Here is a 19,890-nt window from a genome sequence, read left to right as displayed (position 1 = left end):
AAAACAAAAAACAGAAAGATCCCTTCATTTTTTTTTTGCTTTTTGGGTCACACCTGGCGATGCACAGGGATTACTCCTGGCGGTGGTCAGGGGACCATATGGGATGCTGGGAATCGAACCCGGGTCGGCCGCGTGCAAGGCAAACGCCCTCCCCGCTGTGCTGTCTCTCCAGCCCCCTCTTCATTTCTTTAATATAGAGCCCTTCGCTTCTTTTTCAATTCCAATGTTAGAACTTTTCTTTTTTTTTTTTAAAGGAGAATTTTTTTTTTTTTAATGCATCTGCTTTATTTTTCATTTAGCTTTTTGGGTCATACCTGGCGATGCACAGGGGTTACTCCTGGCTCTGTACTCAGGAATTACTCCGGGTGGTGCTTGGGGGACCGTATGGGATGCAAAGGATCCAACCCGGGTCGGCTGCATGCAAGGCAAATGCCCACCCCGCTGTGCTATCGCTAAGGCCCCCAGTGATAGAATTACACTCTGCATCATTCCGTGCCAGTCTGCACAGACCTTGCAGTGCACGATGCAGAACCCCCAAGGGAACGACACGGACACGACAGTCAGGCTCAACGAGGCGTGTCAAAGCCCCGTGGAGCAATCTCCCTCCCGCCCGTCTGTCCGTCCGTCCACTCTGGTCCCACACACAGTGGAGACTGACACTGGCTCCTCTGGGCAATCCCCCGGGGTCACCTGAAAGCCAGGCAAGGACTTTAGTTTCCTGGGACCACATGGCCCAAGCACTGTCCTGCCAACTCTGCTCTGAGACCCCCACCCCCCCAGCGTGTGGCACACCCACACTACACACAGGCTCGGGAGACACCACGGAGGCTGGAGCAACCACGTGTGCATGAGGCCTGAGTCTGATCCTGCCTGGCGGCCCCCAGCGCCCCAAGGCCACATCAGACTGTCTTTACCCGATTTCCTAATTACAAGATGCACCCTTATTCAAAGGGTCAACCGCAAAGACGCATCCAGAGAAAAGACCAACGTCTCAGGGTGGGAGATGCACACTGAAAGTAACTATGACCAAACACGACGGTCATCTAGTGCCTGTACTGCAAACCATAACACCCAAAAGGACAGGAAGAGAGAAGGTGCCTGCCATGGACGTGGGGGAGGGGGGGGATGGGGGAGGTGGGGAGGATACTGGGGACATCATTGGCGGTGGAGAACGGGCACTGGTGGAGGGATGGGTAACGAAACGTTGACGGAAATGGAATCACGAAAGTTTGTAAGTCTGTAGCTGTATCTCACAGTGATTTTTTTTTCTTTTTGGTTCACACCTGGCAATGCTCAGGGGTTACTCCTGGCTCATGCACTCAGGAATCACTCCTGGCAGTGCTCGGGGGACCATATGGGATGCTGGGAATCGAACCTGTGTTGGCCATGTTGGCTGTGTGCAAGGCAAACGCCCTACCCGCTGTGCTATTGCTCCAGCCCCACAGTGATTCTTAAAAAATAAATAAATAAATAAAAGAAGTCTCTGTATATTCCATCACTGCCAACAAAGAAAGGGTCGAAGCCAAGTCGACTCCCTAGTGGCCCTGCCCCCGGGAATACTCAGTCAAGTCCTTTCCCGTCTCCATTCCCAGCATCCTCCTTCCCGCTTCCTCACCAGGACTGGCCTTTTGTGATTTTCCCCCCATGGGGTGCAGGGGCCTTTGCACAGTAGGGAGGATAATTTGGGACTCTGTGCTTGTGTGTGTGTGTGGTGGGGGGGCGTATTGCCTGCAAAACCCAGCGGGTACCTGGTGCTGGTAAGCCCAGGTGGGTCAGAAGCGCCTTATGATAAGCCCCGCGCTGCCCTCCAGCCCTCGCATGGTCTGACCAGGCTCGCCAGCTCGCCAGCACCCCTCCATGCGTACAAGCAGCCACTTAACCCCACTGAACTCTGCCTTATCTGCACGGCCAAAGCTGCGCTAATCTTGACCTCCCTGGGTTTTTGGTGAAGATTAAATGAGCCTGGAGCACAAAGCAGGCATTTAGCCCAGGATGTCCTCCCCCGCTTCTGAAACACTTGGGGGGCGGGGAGGCAACTTTCATAACCCTTAATCAGACCCGAAGAGACACCCCGAGACTCAACACGCCACGCCCAGGTGGCCCTCCGAGGGCGCCTGAGATAGCCATCAGGCACCGGGCAGGAGCTCTCGGCACTTCCTCTGGGACGCCACCTGCTTCCCACGAGCTCGAGCTTGGGAACTGCCCGGCAAGATTAGCACAGGGGCCCAGGGCTCCTCGGCGCTGCAAATGACCATCCACCCACTGCCCAGGGCAGTGACGGAGTCGGTGGCACGTTCAAAGCCCTTGATAAGACAGAAAGAGAAGGGCAAAGGGTGAAGTCAGTTTAGGATGAGGGCTGGCCTCAAGTTCAGAGCCTTCAAGAGGCAGGGCGTGGGCCAGGCACACGGCTGACCCAGGTTCCATCCCCGGCACCTCACAGGGTCTCTGGGCTCGAGCACAGAGCCAGCTGCACACCCTGAAGCATCGTCGGGTGAAGTCAGTTTAGGATGAGGGCCGGCCCCAAGTTCAGAGCCTTCAAGAGGCTGGGCGCTGGCCAGGCACAAGACTGACCCAGGTTCCATTCCTGGCACCTCGCAGGATCTCCGGACTCGAGCACAGAGCCAGGAGTATGCCCTGAAGCATTGCCAAGTGTGGTCAAAGACTAAAAAAAGAAGAAAAAGGAGATCTAGGATAGCATCAACAGAAAGGACCCAAGAGACGGGGGCCCATCCCACGGCCCGGGCCAGTCCACCCACTTCGGCCTCCTTGGCACCGTGGTCAGGGGCATCGTGGGGAGGAGCTGTTCTGCGTGTGGAGGCCCACAGGCACTGCCCACAGTTCAGCTGGTTTCTGGGCTGTGCCCGGCTGCAGGTGTGCGGAGCCAAGGTAGGACGAAGTCACAGTTCCCAGGGGGCTCGAGTGCCAATTGGACAACCCCCTGCTGCCCACTGTGTCTGAGTCTGAACTGGACGCCCCAGTGTCCACCATGCACCCCAGTCTCAACTGGTGAACAACCCAATGCCCACTGTTTCCTGGAGTCTCAACTGGTGGATGACCAAGCCCTCGAGAAATTACCATGAAGGAAGAAACCATCATCGCAGACTCTGAACGAGCTCACCTGCCCACAGGTCAGCCTGATGCCGGGTCAACAGCCCTCCAGCAGGCCGGGAGAGCGGGCCCAGGGGTGAGGCAAATTCCTGGCACGAGGGTTCGAGCCTGGAACGGCCCAGAGAGAGAACAGGACGCAGCAAAGGCACCACATCCCAAGCTGTGGCCATGCCTCGGGCCCCCGGCATGCCATGCGGTCTCTGGGCCCCCGGGGGACCTGAGATGTAGCCGAGGACCAGATGGGGTTGGACACAGGCAAGGCCTAAAGGCCCAGCTGTCTCTCTGGCCACAGAATCGTCTTTTTCAGCGATGTCTCGGGCTGGGCCCAGGCCCGCCCCACCAAAGCTGCGGCTGGACAGCTGCACACGTCCCCCTGAGGCAGAGCCCAGGGCTGGCGGAAGTGAGTGCGTTCGGGAACCGTACTTCTCTACAGAAAGGGCAGAGCGGAGGGGGGTGGGGCCGCGCCTCCGCACAGCAACCCCCAGAGCAGGGTGCTTTTTCCCAACGCGCACTCTGGGCACCCAAACAGTCTGTTTAAGGTTCTGCCATCACGTGGAAGCGGAACACAGACCTGCCCTTCTCGGCGACTGATCTCTGTCCCGTATTCCCTTGCCAGGAAGGGTGAAGAGGGCAGGCAGGTCTAGGCCACACTTGGGGATGACTCCTGGCTCTGTGCTCCGCAATCACCCCGGCAGCGCTTGGGGGACCCTGTGCAATCACGGAAATCAAACCCGGGTCAGCCTTGGGTAAGCGAAAGGCCTTAATCCCTGCTATAAGCACTCAACACTTGGGCCATGGCCAGCGATGCTCAGAGGTTACTCCTGGTTCTGCACTCAAGGGTCATCCATCACTCCTGGCGGTGCCCCGAGGACCATATGGGATGCCAGGGATGGAATCCCTTGGCCATGTGCAAGGCAGCTGCCCTCCCCGCTGTCCGATCACTCCAGCCTCCCTCCCAACACTTAAGAACCTGAACTTGAGTGCTTACTGATGACCAGCCTCTTCCTCTCATTGCTGCAACGTCCTGCAAGGCAGATCCGGCAAAACCAAGCAGACGGAAGAAAAGGAGTCGCTGGCAAGAGAGCATAATGGGCAGGGCACTGGCCTTGAATGTGGCTGACTGGATTGGATCCCCGGCACCCCAGATGGCTCCCCAAACCCCACCAGGAGTCAACCCTGAACCCTGCTCAGTGTGGACCAAAAGAACCAAAACCCACCAGACAGACAGGCAACCAGGACCAGGCAAGGGCCAGGCACCCAGCAGCCCTACGCGCCCCAAACAAGCACAAAGGCTCCAGCACCTGCCGCCCCGCTCCCTGCGTTGGGCTTAAAGCAACCCTCGATGAGACTCGACTCCTTTATAAAAACCTTTCAACGTTGGACAGCCGAGGGGAAGAGCTAGGAAAGAACAGGAAATGTCGGCGGGAGAAGGACCTGTGTGCAGGTGTGGGGGGACCCTCGGCCCTTCAGCCACGGATCCTGGCACTTCCGCAGTTATTGCAGTGAACTGGAATTTTCTGGTGGGGTGTGTTGCCGCACGCCGGGCCAATGATGAACCTCCATGCAACGTGCCCCGACATGCCTCACCCGCAGCCATCACACCCTAAGACCAGCGGCTCCAAAGCTTCTAAGAACTTTGTCAAGTCACCCCGAGCCTGGCGTGCCCAGACTTCCCGTCCCCACCCCCAACACACGCACCCCCGACACGTGAGTGGGGCACAGAGATACATGTGCACGCACACACCCCGACACGTGTGCAGGGCCACCGCACGCATGCACACACATGTCTGGGGCTGGTTCTCCAGCCCTGATGTCACCCAGGCTCCACCTGTGCGTGCAGGTGCGCCCGCCACGCTCCCACCGTCCTCCAGCCCGGGCTGCTCGGGCCTGTCTCATCTTGAGGGAACCTTCCCGGTGCCCCGACTCACGGCTGCTCCGGGGCTCCCTCACCCCACCACGGAGGCGGCTCCCTGCGCGCAAACAGGCCCGACCAGCTCTCCTGAGCACGGCGCCAGGCGGAAGTGAGGAAGGGCCGGGCCGAGCAGAACCAGCATTTCAGGCTGCTTTCTCCAGGGCCCGGAGCCCCAGACTTGGCGGTGCCACATCGGGGTACAGGGGCGTCTCCCCGAGGCTCATCTCAGTGAGACGCATTGAGTCGAGGGGATGGGGGGGGACTCAGGCCCACATTTTACAAAAATTCATCACAACGACGCAATCTGGAACCAGGGACATAGTGCAGCAGGCGGGGCCCTTGGTCTGTCCAGGCTGATGGGGGTTTGGCCCCCGGAGGGGAGCCCATTGGGAGTGATCCCTTGGGAAACCCACTGGGAGTGATCCCTTGGGCCCAAGCACGCCAACTATGGCCCCAGAACACAAAAATAAAAAGAGACCCCTTGGTAAGTGCAAATGCCCCCAGCTCTGTGACATCGGACCCACTCGATTTCCATATGCGAGCTTCAGCTCCAATTTTTAAAAAAAAGTTTTCTTTGTGGGCTGGAGAGAGGACAGCGAGTTGGGCGCTCACCTTGCAGGAGGCCTCGCTGGGGTTTGGGCCCAGGGCGTCTCCCAGACAGTGCTCAGGACTTTCTCCTGGCACTGGGCTCTGGAGTCACACCTGGTGGCATTCCAGAGACCGTATGTGGTGCCCAATGTGGAGTCCAGCCCGTCCGCGTGTGAGGCAAGCACTCACCCGCCATACGGCACCCGCCCTGCACGCCAAACCCTTCCTTCACACCTGAGTCACCCTTCCGCCCAGACGGCAGGCACCGAGGCACGACTCTCCTTCCTGATGGGCGGGTCAACGTTCTCGCCGAGCCATCAGCCCTGTGCCGCCTGCCACCCCTCTGTGCCAGCAGACCTCAGTGGAGACCGATCTACGGGGGACACAAGGGGAAACTAAGGCACGGAAAGTCAGCTCAGTTTCACGTCAACTGCTGCAGCCGCATGGAAACAGCAGAAAAACGACAAGCTTCCCTGACGGGGCCGGATCGCTTTTGAAAACTAGTTTATGCCGGGCCAGAGATGCAACTGGGCCTGGAGGGCACAGGCCCCCGCTGGGATCCCAGCACGGCTCAGCCCGCACACGGAACCACAATAGTTCCAGGGGCCTTGGACAGAAGCCAATTCAGAAGGACGCCAACACAGGCTTGCTCTCAATCAGCCTGCGATTCCCAAAAGCTCACCTCCTAAAAGGCAGGGGTCACCTGCTCGAAGCCCACCGGGAGGAGACCAGGAGGGGAACGGCCAGCCCAGGCCAGCCAGAAGGCCGACACATCAGGCCACAAACCCGAGTCTCTGCCGACTCGGCTCACAGGGCACCAACATGATGCCAAAGATAATTCCTTCCTCCTTCCAGCCAGCAAGGTCACTGCACACCCAGGGGCACTCGGGTCATTCCCTGTCTGCTGCAGTGCTTTGCTGGGGTCCGATCTCCAGTGTGTAACAGCAGGGGAACTCCTAGTGTCACCCGGGGGGTAGGGGAGACTTACTGGGAGGAGGGGACGGAGCCACAGCACGGCTGGCAGGACAGTGCAGAACGCTGCACTTGAATGTGGGCGACGTGAATTCAATTCCTGGCATCCCATATAGCCAATGCCTGGGCACCGCCAAGAGTGACCCCTGAGCATCACCAGGTGCCCCTGGCCCTCCCTGCCAAATCCCAGCATCATGTGGGATTAGGAGGGGGTTTGGAGCAGGTGGGCCACACCTGGCTGCCTGATTCAACGGAGCAGAGCAAGAGCAGTCCCTGAGCACGCCAGATGCACCGGACACAGGGTCACCACGCTGTTCCCCCATGGTGGGTGGGGGGCGGGGGGGACGACAGAGAATTCGCTCTTACAAAAGAATACAAAAGCGGAGGACAACAGCTTATCATCGAGGTGCTGTGTGCGCCAGTGACTCACGTGGGCATGGCCCTCGGTGCAAATGCAGTGCCAGCGGCAACATTCTCATCAAGGCGCTGAAGGAGAGGGAGCGGGAGTCCCTGGCGGTGGGGTCCGGGGGGAGGAGCCAGGGAACCTGAAGGGGTTCGGCCTACCAGGCCCACAACACCCACCACAAGGCTGCACAAATGTTCACCAAGCTTGGGGGACACGGGGAAACTGAGGCCTGGAGGAGAGTTCTCGCCCAATAACTCCCCCCCACACACACACACACGCACACAGGCGTGTTCTCACCGCTACATCACCATCACTATGGGCCAACTCGGGCCGACGCGCGTGGCCGGAGCTGCAGACTGGCGCCCACTCCTCTCGAATGCATGGGGAGAAGCACACACTGGCCAGGACCAACCCTGAGGCTTCTGCATCCTAAGCAGACCCATGGGGACAGGCCCCTGGCCACACTGGTTGTGCTCAAGGCCCATTCCCGGCAGGGTGGGAGACCACGGGGGGATCCCCTACCCCACTGTACTCTCTCTGGCATTACATACACTTTTTCTTCTTTTGGGGTCACATACGGTGGTGCTCAGGGGACCCTATGGGATGCTGGGGATCGAACCCAGGTAAGTCGTGTGCAAAGCAACACACCACCTGCTGTACCATCACTCTGCCCAAGTTTCTAGGCCACATCCAGCCATGCTCAGGGGACCATGCAGGGTGCTGGGGGTGGAAGTCGGTGGACCACATGCAAGGCAGGCACCTGCCCGCTGGACTAGCATTCTGACCCCCCATGTACGGTCCAGAGGCCTGGGTGATGGTGTGACAGGTAGTGAGCATGCCCTGCACGCAGCAGACTTGGCCAAGTGATAGTATACACCAAGTGACAGTATAGGTAGGATCGATCCCCAGCAACCTCCAGCTCAGTGAGCTGCACAAAAGGTGTGGCCTCCCCCATAGACACAGACCTGGGAGGCACCCGGGCCAACACACCAGAACCTGCATGCCTCAAGCTACAGTTGCGCCGAGCACTGTGTATGAGCAGCTGAGCACTGTGTGTGTGAGCAGCCAAGTCACCACAGCTTGGCAATGACGAGAGAAACGTAGAGGAGAGAACCCATTTCAGAAAGGCCCGAGGGATGGTGCCCAGTGATAGGACAGTCGGGGGTTGGAGGGGCACAACTGCCTGGCATGAGACCAACCCAGGCTTTACCTCCAGCACCTCGTAAGGACCCCCAAGCCCCACCAGGCGCGATCCCTGAGCACAGAGTCAGGAGTAAGCTCTGTGCACCGCCAGGTATGGCTCCTCCCAGCCCCACAACAAAACAGGGTGAGGGGGCCAGAGAGTGTCTGGGAGCTAAGATGGTCACCTTGCGTGCAGCTAGCTGACCTAGATTTGATCTCTGAGCTCATACGTGACCCCCAGCACCACCGGGCAGAGCCAAGAACAGGCTGAACCTGAACCTTGCCACATGACGACAGCAGTGACAGAACCCGAAGCCTTACTCCGCACGGACAGGCTGGCAGGGGCACTTGGTCACTCCTGCACACTTAGGAAATGGCGTTTGCTAAGAAGGTCTGGGCCAATACCCTGTTAAGTGGCAAGAAAGGGGCCAACCGAGGGCCTTTCCTGTGGGGAACGGAGCAAGGGGGGACCAAGAGCCAGCAGACGGTTCTCTTCATCAACCTCGGATGGAATGCAGACCCGCCCCCCTCTCTCCGCTTCACCAGGGCTCTTGCATCAGACTTAAATGCCTGAGCCATTCACAGGAAGGACTCGAGGTGGCCTGCAGCCGTCCCAGCTGAGTCGGGCTGGTCCAGCCATGCTGGGTGGCTTCTGGAGAGCCCCAGAGGGACAGTAAGGACGGACACACCTCTCCTCACCTGCCCTCCTGAGGCCCAGGGGCTCTGCACTGAGGTGGCCACAGCGGGGGATGCTCAGGGCTCACTCCTGGAGGTGCTCGGGGGACTATATGGGATGCTGGGGATCGAACCCGGGTCAGCCACCTGCCTGACGTGCTGTACTGTCGCTCCAGCCCGAGGTCTGGTCGTATTGAAAAGAAGCAACTACTAAAAGCTTAATGAAGTGTTCGATAATAATTGTGGTCTCGGTGGATGTAAACAGAAGCAGAAAAGCCCCTGAATAAGCAAAACGGCAAACCCCCAGGCGGGCGGGTGCCAGAGGGCACTCTATGGGCAGCGTGCCCCTCTGCCAGGGGAGGGGGAGGGGGCCCTGGGGTCCAGGCCCAGGACACCAGCTGGGACGGGCTTCGGGCACCAACAGAGAAGAGAAGTTGCCGAGCACGGGCAGGGGTCTGCTCCCTTTCTTTTGGCCCAGTGGTGCTCACTTGGCACCAGGTCAATCCCTGATAGAACTTTTCTCAGGGGTCAAGACAGAGAGGGTCTCGGGGGAGCCTTAGAGCACTGCCAGGGGTGAGCACCAAACAAAAAAAAATACAAAGCAACCAAAAAAAAAAAGGCCAAGAAAACAAAGCAACTGACTCAATCATTGGCAAGATGGAACTAGAGAAAATGATGACCATTTTATTTTTGCTGTTTTTTTTTGGGCCATACTTGGTGATGCTCAGGGTTTACTCCGGACTCTGCACTTAAGGATCACTCCTGGTGGCGCTCAGGGGACCCGATGAGATGCCGGGGATCAAACCCAGGTCAGCTGTGTGTAAGACAAGCGTCCTCCCCGCTGTACTATGGCTCCAGTCCCCACGATCAGCCTCTGAAAGGGGCATTTTCGAACTCAACCTTTTGGAAGGGGCAGGAGGTGAGGTGGCAAAGGGCCTGACACTGTGTAGGGAAGAGCCCTAGGGTTTTTTTTTTTTTTTTTTTTTGAGTCACACCCGGAGATGCTCAGGGGTTACTCCTGGCTCATGTACTCAGGAATCGCTCCTGGCGGTGCTCGGGGGAACATATGGGATGCTGGGAATCGAACCTGGGTTGGCCTTGTTGGCTGCGTGCAAGGCAAACGCCCTCCCCGCTGTGCTACCGCTCCAGCCCCAGAGCCCTAGGTTTGATCTCTGGCTCCATCTGTGTGTCCCCAAATGCTGTCGAGCATAGCACCCACCACCCAAAGGAAACTGAAACGCTGAGCAGTGTGAAAGATCAGAGCTGGGAGTCCACACTCGGGAGAAAGATTCTGTGCAGATGGGCGGGCTTGTCAGTGGCACTTGGTACCAATACTGGGTTTGAGACCGAACATCTCTGGGTCAGAGAAATCACTTGTGTCAGCAGCAATGGGGGCATACAAAAACAAAATCCCACCAGGAGCGTTCCTTTGTCTTACCTGATAAATATGACAGGAACATGCAAGTAACGATACTAATTAAAAAGCACTTCCGGTGTTCGTCTTATAGTCTTTTTAAAAAAATCTAAGATGCTGGGGCTGGAGCGATAGCACAGCGGGTAGGGCATTTGCCTTGCACGCGGCCGTCCTGGGTTTGATTCCCAGCATCCCATATGGTCTCCTGAGCACCGCCAGGGGTAATTCCTGAGTGCAGCAGAGCCAGGAGTAACCCCTGAGCATCGCCAGGTGTTACCCACAAAGAAAAAAAAAAATCTAAGATGCTTCCTCTGAGCCCCGAGAGTTGAAGAGATCATCAGATGACTCGTCCAGCAAGACAGACAGATGAGGGACTCCTCGACCTCCCGAGAGACTTCAGCCTATTTAGCCAAGACCCCAGCTCAGGGCCCGGCTCTCCCGCTCCTCCTGGCTTTCACTTCAGGGAACTCAAAAAACTTCCTCAACTACCAATTATTGAAAAAAATGATGGGCCGAACACCTGGGTGAGAGCACTCGCCTTGCACGCATCCCAGTCCGATTCTACTCCTGGCACTGCATATGGTCCCCCCAACACAGACAGGAGTGACCCTGAGCACAAAGCCAGGAGTCCATCAGCTCTGAACACCCATGTGTGCGGCCCCAGACAGAAGCAGCAACCAGGATCCCGGTCACGCACAGGCAGTGGCCGCTGCTCCGACGCACCACCATGACCTTGGGCCTCACACGTGCAACTGGAAGTGCTTTAGTGCCAAATCACACCCCCCAACCGCAACAAAGAGCTGGGGGCACCCGGACCCTGCCCAGGCATCACAAGGAAACATGCTCGCAGTCCACGGAGCAGATCCCCGATGAACAATTCTCAATCAACTAAATCATTCTCAACAAGGCCATCTTCCTCTAAAAAGTAAATTACTTTCCTTACACTTTCCAGATTTTTCTGGTTTATTCTGCACCTAGGCATAAAAGAGAATCACCCAACTGACCCTCCCAAATTCATTTTTTTTTTTTTGCATTTGGGTCACACCCAGTCCCCTGCTCAGCCACGTGCAAGGCCATACCCATCCCGCTGTACTGGCACTCTGGTGCCCCGCCCAAATTCTCATTTCTAACTCCCACCAGTTGGGGGCTGGAGTGATAGCACAGTGGGTAGGGCGTTTGCCTTGCACGCGGCCAACCCGGGTTCGATTCCCAGCATCCCATATGGTCCCCCGAGCACCGCCAGGAGTAATTCCTGAGTGTAAAGCCAGGAGTAACCCCTGTGCATCGCCGGAAGTGACCCAAAGAGAGAGAGAGAGAGAGAAAAAAAAAGAAATCTAACTCCCACCAGTGACCATGGAATCGGAGTATTTAGGATGCACGTAAATAAGGAAACACAAATAAGCCGGCCCTGCAAGCTGCTGACCCAACAGGCCGAGGCTAAGAATGAAGTCTATGCGGTACCATCTGCTCGAACCGACGGCACTTTATCTGTCACAGCCCAGAGAAAACTGCTGCGCAGCAGATGATATCGGGGCATTCATACCCCCAAATGGACTGACAGCATCTGCTTCTGGGTGGGGGGAACGGACTGGGACCTGGAACTAACCAGCAAGGGAGCAATGGGAGGGGCCGGGAGTGACAGTCCAGGGGGTATGGGCTGTGCCTTGCACCACACCCACTGGGTTGGTTCCCAGCATCCCTTGGTCTCCTAGCCTCACCCGTGGGATTCCTGAGTAAACCCTGGGCATCGCCAGGTGTGGCCCAAAAATTTAAAACAAAACCAAAAAAAAGCAGCTGCAACGAAACCCAGAAATCCAGGACACAAAGAAGACAAAACAGTTAAGTTGGGGGGGCTGGAGTGATAGCACAGTGGGTAGGGTGTTTGCCTTGCACGTAGCCGACCCGGGTTCGATTCCCAGCATCCCATTTGGTCCCCCGAGCACCGCCAGGAGTAATACCTGATTGCCTGAAGCAGGAGTAACCCCTGTGCATCGCCGGGTGTAACCCAAAAAGCAAAAAAAAAAAAAAAAAGTTAAGTCGGACCTGCTTTCAGTGGCTGGGAACACTGAGCCAAACACCTTCCCTGAGTTTGAGAAAGAAACTGTTAAATAAAACACCTCAGGCCTGAGAGCCCCCAGGAGTCTCCAGATGTACCACCAGGTCCTGAAGAAAGCATCACTCCTGTTGGAGTGTTCACTCACTTCCGGTGGAGCCAGTGACCCTGGTCACCCAACCCCCAATTACTGGGCTCCGGAGCCTGCAGGTCGACACATGACTACTCATTAGCACTTTAAAGACTTACCGGATGGCAGATAATGGCTCACTCATGGCTACAAGATATGATTATGAATCTTATAATACACAATGCATCACGTATAAATGTACTACCCGGGTAATGAAAGAGTTCAGGGCAAAGCCATCTCCCTTCATCACCTCAAAAACGGCTTCGCGTCAAGGCGATCGTCCTATGTAGTTCTGAGACGATGAAAAGGGGTACCAATGGAACAGAAATTTGCAAAAAGCATATATGTGGGGGGTGGGGGGATGGCCTGGAGAGGCGGTACAGTGGGTAAAGCATCTGCGACTGTCAATCCCGGAATCCCATATGGTCTCCCAAGCGCCTGCAAAAGTTAACTGCACAGTGCAGAGCCAGGAATAACCCCTGGGCATCTGCAGGGAACCCCTCCCCCCACCACTGCAAACACAACCATTTAGCCAGGGACTCCAGAGACAGGAAAAGGACGAAGGCTCTTGCCTCGCACACAACCGACCTGGGTTTGAGCCCCGGCACCACACTGTCATGGACCACTGAGCACAGAGCTAGGAGCCAGCCCTGAGCACTGCCAGGCAGGTAGAAGCTGCCCCCCAAACACAAAAGCATCCTGATGGGGAAAGAAAGAATTCTTATCCATCGGAAGCATCCACAATGAGCCCTAAACCTAAAATCTAGAAGCCACCATTGTGGACCTGGCCACCAAGTGACCATCGCGTCCAACTCCCAAGCGACACCCTCGCCTCAAAAGCCAGCTGTGTGTTCAACTCCCCGAAGTCCGCCTGAATAGACCCCCCCCCCCCCCACCTCAGTCCAGCCCACACCCTCCCTGAGCACAGCAGACACCCCTGCCTGGTTCCAACAGCCTCTGGGAGGTTCCGGGTCTCGGGAACTGCAGTCCCTTTGCTGGGGCGCCCGGGGGACTGTGGGAAGGATACAGCCTGTCATGGTGGCCACGTCCAGCTTGTCCAGATCCGGGGAGCCGGGACAACACTTCTTGAACTCTTTCCGAAGGTCGAAAAAGGAGTAGAAGCATTCGGGCAGCAGAACATTCTGCAGGAGGGAGGGAGAGAGAAGCGGTCACTGCGGGCCCACTCACAACCCAGGAGCTGAGAGCCGCGATTTCAGACATTTAAACAACGGTGGGCTGGAGCCACAGGACAGAGGTTACAGCGTTGGCCTTGCACGCGGCCGACCCAGGTTCGATCCCCAGCACCCCGTGTGGTCCCCTAGCACTGCCAGGAGTGATTCCTGAGTGCAGAGCCGGGAGTAACCCCTGAGCATCGCTGGGTGGGTGTGACCCAAAAAGCCAAAATCAAACTGTTCGATCCCCAGTATCCCCATATGGTCCCCAGAGCCTGCCTGGTTCAAGATTGAGTACGGAGCCAGGAGTGGCCCCCTGGATGTGGCCCCAAACCAAAACACCAAAAAGCAGAAAAGCCAGACAGTACAGCTAGTCAGGGGTTTGCCCAGCATGTGGCTGACCACGGGCAGGGGGCGGCGACTCCATAGTGCCACATGGGCTTCCCTGAGCATCACCAGGACTGACCCCTGAGCAGTCAAGTGCAGACCCCAAAGAAGCAGACGAGACCCTGAGGGCTGGAGCAGGAACACACTGACCCTCAGGCAGCGCCCGAGACTGGTCTGACCCTTGAAAGAGCAGGGACTGAGCCCTGAGCACACGTAGGAGCACCACCAGGTACGTCTCCCCCAGCCAAAGCAAAAGTGAAAAACACAAGTGCTGGGCCAGAGAGACGTACAGGAGGGAAGGTACTTGCCTTGCATGTACCTGTGATCGCAAGCCGAGTGCCAATCCCTGGCACCAAGTACCCCAAACACTGCCAGGGTCACCCTCAACACAGAGTCCGGAGTGCGGGAGGGTGTGACCACCGCCTCCCCCAAACAAAACACACTGAAGCCATTAGAAATTATAAAGTAGGCTAGAAGTTTTGCATAATGTAAATATGTCATGCAAAAAAAAAAATGTTACAAAGACTCTTGGGAACTGGGTCAAAGGGCTGGGGAGCATATGCAGGGACCCCGAGGTCCTTCCCAGTGGCCCCCAAGCACTGCTGACTATGCCTGTCCTAATAGAAAACACAACATTTTTTTTGGGGGTGGGGGTGACACCCACTGGTACTTAGGGATTACTCCTGGCTCAGCACCCAGGAATTACTCCTGACCGACCCTGTAGGATGCCGGGGATTGAACCTAAGATGGCAACACAGGTTAAGACCCAACTGTACTATGGCCCCGGCCACCACACTAGGACACTGAAATGTCAATCCAAGCGTGTTCCAAAACACCATGTTCCGTGCGCAGCGACCTTCACTGTATTTGACACAAGGCACTATCACCAGTGTATTTTTGAGTCAAAGGCTTCTTCCCCATGCTCTCCCATTTCCCTGAATTTTCCCTCCTGAATAGGGCTACTTTCCTTAGGACACTAAACCCTTATACTTCTGGGATTTTTATCAAGGTGCCGAGAAGGGTCAGAAGATAGTGCAGCGGGTAGGGCGTTCGCCTTACCCACGGGCAACGTGGGCTCGATTCCCGGCATCCCATATGGTACCCCCAAGCACCGCCAGGAGTAATTCCTGAGTGCAGACCCAAGACTAAAATAATGTGACCCAAAAAGATTAAAAAAAAAAAAATGCGAAGAGAAGTGGCTCAGGGAGGCATACTCAAAAACTCGCTGGAGGTGTTCACACCTGCGAAAGGAACGGAACTAGCCGCTTCCCTCCAAAGTAACAGGGACGGTGCTCAGACATCCCGCTGAGGATTCCAGAATCCTCATCAAGTTCCCAATCAAGGACACAGCCTTCAGCTGATCACTTGGCGAACCACTGCTGCCTCCCCTTGGAAGCAGACGATCCAAGTTAACGGCGAAAGGAGTGGTTTTCTCAACCCGCACGGAACAAGATTTCACCTCTGAACTTTTCAAAAACTGCTGTTACACTTAGGAGGCCAGTCCACGGCTTGTCCATTCGAGCACCAAAACAGAGTATCTGCTTATCACCCACTGATCGGCCACATCCATCATCTGTCCAACTCTTCTCTGCAAGATGTGCTCAGTTTCCTTAAAAATAGCTTATTCCGGGGGCTGGAGCGACAGCACAGCGGGTAGGGCGTTTGCCTTGCACGCGGCCAACCCGGGTTCGACTCCCAGCATCTCATATGGTCCCCTGAGCACCGCCAGGAGTAACTCCTGAGTGCAGAGCCAGGAGTAACCCCTGTGCATCGCCAGGTGTGACCCAAAAAGAAAAAAAAAAACCAAAAACAGCTTATCTCCGGGAGCTAGAGTGGTAGCACAGCAAGGTAGGTGTTCGCCTTGGACGGGGATGACCCCGGTTCAATTCCCAGCATCCCATATGGTCCCCGAGCACCCCCAGGAGTAATTCCTCAGTGCATCACCAGGAGTAACCCCTGTGCATCGCCAGGTATGACCCAAAAAGCAAAATTAAAAAAAAAAAAGCTTATTCCCCCGTACAGGGAGGCCGCCTGTGATGCAGGCCAGGTTCCATCCCGGGGCCACACACGGTCCCCGGAGCCTGGCCAGGAGTGCCCCTGAGCACAGAGAGTCAGGAATAAGCTCTGGGCACCTCTGGGTGTGCCACCAACCACCCCCACACACAAAATGCTTACGCCCATCTTTTCCAGTTTGGTCCCTACCCACTGCAATAAAAAGTGAGAGCTCAGACTAATTAAGTTTATGAGAGCAACTGTATTAGGGCCGATTGGCCACACCTTCACCATGGACCACCTGCCTTGCTCTCAGCCACAAAATCAGGGGGCAAGCCAGATGGAGACGTGATTGGCTTGCCCCAAACTCGTTAGGTCAGGAAAAAAAACCAGGTACCAATGCTCTGGTTTTGATGCAAACTTTAGCTTTGAACGTTTAAGTCAAGCAAATCCCAGCCGCGCGCTCTCGCTCGTTGGCCTAGACTCTTTGCAGTTCAAAGCTCTTTGATGAACCAGAATCACACTTAAGGTTCAGTTGCATTTTTCTTTGTTCCTTCCTTTCTAGGATAAAGCCATTTCCACAGGAATGGGGCTCTTTGAAGTTCCTTTAAATGTCCAAAGTTGAGAGGCTATGCCTTAGAGGCAGAACACAAAGCACTGTATTAAGAACCCCTCCCCACCAAGACCCCCCAAAATTCACAAGTTAACTGCAACAACCAACAACTATCACTTATTTAAAAAAAAAAAAAAGCACAAGTTTTGACTCTGCTAGCAAACAAGACACGGAGGATTTTAAGTATACAGTATCCTGGTACCCAGGACATCCATGCTGGCCTGCACCAATCACCACCAGTAACTCTCCAAACGCACCTTGTTTGAAAAAAATAAATAAAAGCCCAGACACGTGGAAAAGTCCCTTTTGGCTTTTTTTTTTCCCCACTTCCCCGCCCCCCAGACCATCTCGCTTACCTTCTTAGACGCCTCCGGATGCAAGATTTGGCGTATGTGGAGCTGCCCGTCGGTGCACAGACAGAAGGAAGTGCCCACCGCAATGTTCAGCTCATTGCTCACGGACTGGTTAAACTGAAAAAGGCCAAGACACACACACACGGGCAACAACTGATGGGAGATCTGGGCGCAGCCAGGGCCCGCGCTGGGCTCTATCTAGCCCGGGCGTCCCCAGAGGACAACTGACCCGCACCCCTAGGGCCCCCTGTGCTCCTGCCCGCCCACCCACCCACCCATCCATGCATCCACCCATGCATGCATCCACCCATCCATGCATCCATCCATCCATGCATCCATCCACCCTGCAGTTCGGCCCGGGGCCCCGTTTCGTCAGCCGTTGCCTTTGTGTTACATCATCCCCCCTCCTGTAATTTTTTTTTTTATTTAACTATTTGGCCAACCCCGGGTTGCAGGAAAGATGCCCGATCCTGATAAACAACCGTGGGCGATGGGCGTTATCGATCTCGGGAAGGCGCTTTCTGGAAGGCCGCCCGGGAGGGGCCACTTTCACCCCAGCCCCGCGGCGGGCGCGGGTGCGAGGAGGGCGCGGGAGGGCCCCCGCCCTGACCCCGCCCAGCCTCCGCACACCCGGGTTTCTAGGTCACTCGGGGTCCCGCAAAGAGGGGATGCCACCAACGCCCGCGCCCCGGCCGTCCTCGGGCACCGAACGACCCCCCGGGCCCCCCTTGCCCCCGCGCTCACCTGTCGGAGCGCCTGGTCCAGCTGCGGCGCCGTGGCCAGGCCTTCCGCGTCCACCTGGCTGCCCGCCTTGCACTCGTCGCTCAGCTCCAGCTGGTCGGGCCGAACCAGCACCTCGTGCAGCGGCCCCACCTCGGGGCAAAGGCGGCGGGTCGGTCCCGGGGGGTCGCGCGCGCCACCCCCACCCCGACGGGGCGCCCGGGCCGCCCCCCTCCCGCGCGGCCGGGGCGCGGCGCACCTGGGCCCGGTTTCCGGGGGCGCGGGGGCGGGAGTGGGGGCGCTGGGGGCCGGGCTCGGGACCCCAGGGGTGGGTCGGGTCGGGTCGGGTCGGGCCGAGCGTCCAGGCGGCCGGGCCGGGCCTCCCCCGCGCCCCCCGGGGCGGGGACGGGCGCAGGCGCGCGCGCGCGCGTCGGGGGGCGCGGGCTCACCTTCTGGCTGGCCAGGTCCACCACCTTCCAGAGCAGCAGGACCAGCTCCTTCTCGTCCGAGCCCAGCTTGGCGCCGCCGGCCCCCGCCGTGACGCCGAAGAGGACCACCAGGTAGTCCGGGGACGCCGTCATGCCGCCGGCAGGTGGGCGGGGGGCGCCGGGGACCCGGGTCCGCGCGCGCTCGCGCGGGCGCACGCGGCCGGGCGCGCTCGGGGGCCGCGGGCCGGGGGTCGGGGGGCGCCGGGGCGTCGGGGCCGGGAGCCGGGCGCCGCGCTGCAGCCCCGGGAGGCGCGCGCAATGGCCGAACGCGTCGCTGTTTGGGGAGGTGGCGCCGACCCGCCCGCCCCTGCCCCTCCCCCACGCGGCGCAGGTAAGAGGCACCTGGCGCCGCCGGCCCATTGGCTCCTTCGAACCGCGACGTGGCAGCGGCGGGGGAGGGAGGCGGGAGGAGGGGGCGGGAGACAAAGGCTGGATGAATGGACGGGGGCGGGGAGGGGCGGCCGCCGCCCCGGGGGCAGCCGAGGCCGGCCCGGGGGCGCGCGGCTGGTGGGCGGGGTGGGGGAGGTGGGGGGCGCTCGGGCCGCGGGGCCGGGCAGGGCGCGGCGGGGGGAGGGGTCCCCGTTTAGTGCTTGGGGGAAGGCAACTTTGGGGGGCAACTCTGGGGTCCTCCGGGCTCCGAAATAAAAGTTTTTTATAACTGCTGGGCGTGCAGAGGCCAGAGGGGAGGCCAGGGGCGCGGCGCAGGGAGGGACCGGCCAACGGCAGCCGGGAGGTGGCGGGACGCCTCCCCTCGGCCCCGGAAAGGTGGCTCCCGGGTCCCCCACACCCCGCAGAGCAAACAGGAGGGACCCAGCGCCCCAAAACCCGCTCCCGGCCCGCCGACCTGCAGCGCGGAGCCAGGCGCCCGCCCCCCGCCCCAGCCCCGGACGCGGAGACGCGGGGGGCCACGGGCGAAGCGACAGGGCGGGAGGGGGGTCCCCCAACATCCCGCGAAGACGCGGGGACCCAGTGGGCCTCCCTTGTCTCCAAGCAGTTGCTGGGTCTGCTAGCGCGACCCCGGCACCGCCAGGCGCATGTTCCCCCCCGAACCCCGAACCGGAGACATCCGCCCCGCGTGCCTCTGGGGAGCCCAAGGCAGCCTGGATTCCGGGGTTCCCGCCGGACACCCCCCACCTTTGTCCTCGGGTGGGGACCTGCGCGGTCGCTGCCGGCCCGGCGGGGCCCCAGCAGACGTGCGCGCCCGCGCCCCCCACTTGTCTCCGGGTGCCGCTGTGCCAGGCGGGCACCGGGCGAGGGGCGCGCGCTCGGCCTTTCGGGGACCGGAGGGGACGAGGCGGGGAGGATGCGGCGCGCGGGGTCCGCGTCGAGCCGCGCTGGCGGTGAAATTGCCGCGAGTGTTCGGGGGTCCCGCCGGCAGGGCGACCGGTTCCGGCCGCGCCCGGGTCCCCCACGACGGGGGAGGGGGTACCAAGCCGCGTTTGGGGATGCGCGTCCGCAGCAGCGGGGCGCATGAGTGTAGAGGGACGGAGGGAGAGGCGTTGGGGGCGCACCGCAGGCCGTAGCCGGCGCCCCCCACCCCCACGAGGGCGAGCCGAGCTGTGTCCCCGGCAGCGCCCCGGAGGCCACCAGCTGGGGTGCAGGGGACACCCCCACCCCACGGCGCGGAGGGTGGCCCCGCCCTGCGCCCCGGATCTGCGGGCGGGCGGGCGGGCGGGCGGGCGCGGAGGCCGGGAAGGAGCTGGAAAAACCACCCAGGTTGCATTG

The 19,890-nt window shown here is 58.8% G+C and overlaps 1 protein-coding gene across 1 annotated transcript in view; it reads right to left on the bottom strand.

Moving 5' to 3' along the window:
* ESRP1 (epithelial splicing regulatory protein 1) overlaps window positions 1-18,258 on the bottom strand; it is a 44,837-nt gene extending 26,579 nt beyond the window's left edge. The window contains exons 1-4 of the mRNA XM_056110929.1: window positions 18,127-18,258; window positions 17,702-17,830; window positions 16,961-17,074; window positions 13,468-13,582 (exon numbers count right to left, since the gene is read on the bottom strand). Of these exons, the coding sequence (XP_055966904.1) occupies window positions 13,468-13,582; window positions 16,961-17,074; window positions 17,702-17,830; window positions 18,127-18,258 (490 nt within the window). The remainder of the gene's footprint in view (window positions 1-13,467; window positions 13,583-16,960; window positions 17,075-17,701; window positions 17,831-18,126) is intronic.
* Between the last annotated feature and the right edge of the window lie 1,632 nt (window positions 18,259-19,890).

Source organism: Sorex fumeus, unplaced genomic scaffold (assembly GCF_029834395.1).
Source record: "Sorex fumeus unplaced genomic scaffold, SorFum_2.1 ptg000011l, whole genome shotgun sequence".
Taxonomy (NCBI): Eukaryota; Metazoa; Chordata; class Mammalia; order Eulipotyphla; family Soricidae; genus Sorex; species Sorex fumeus.
The sequence above is the reverse complement of the archived record's forward strand: the minus strand, read 5'-3'. Positions and strand labels throughout refer to the sequence as shown.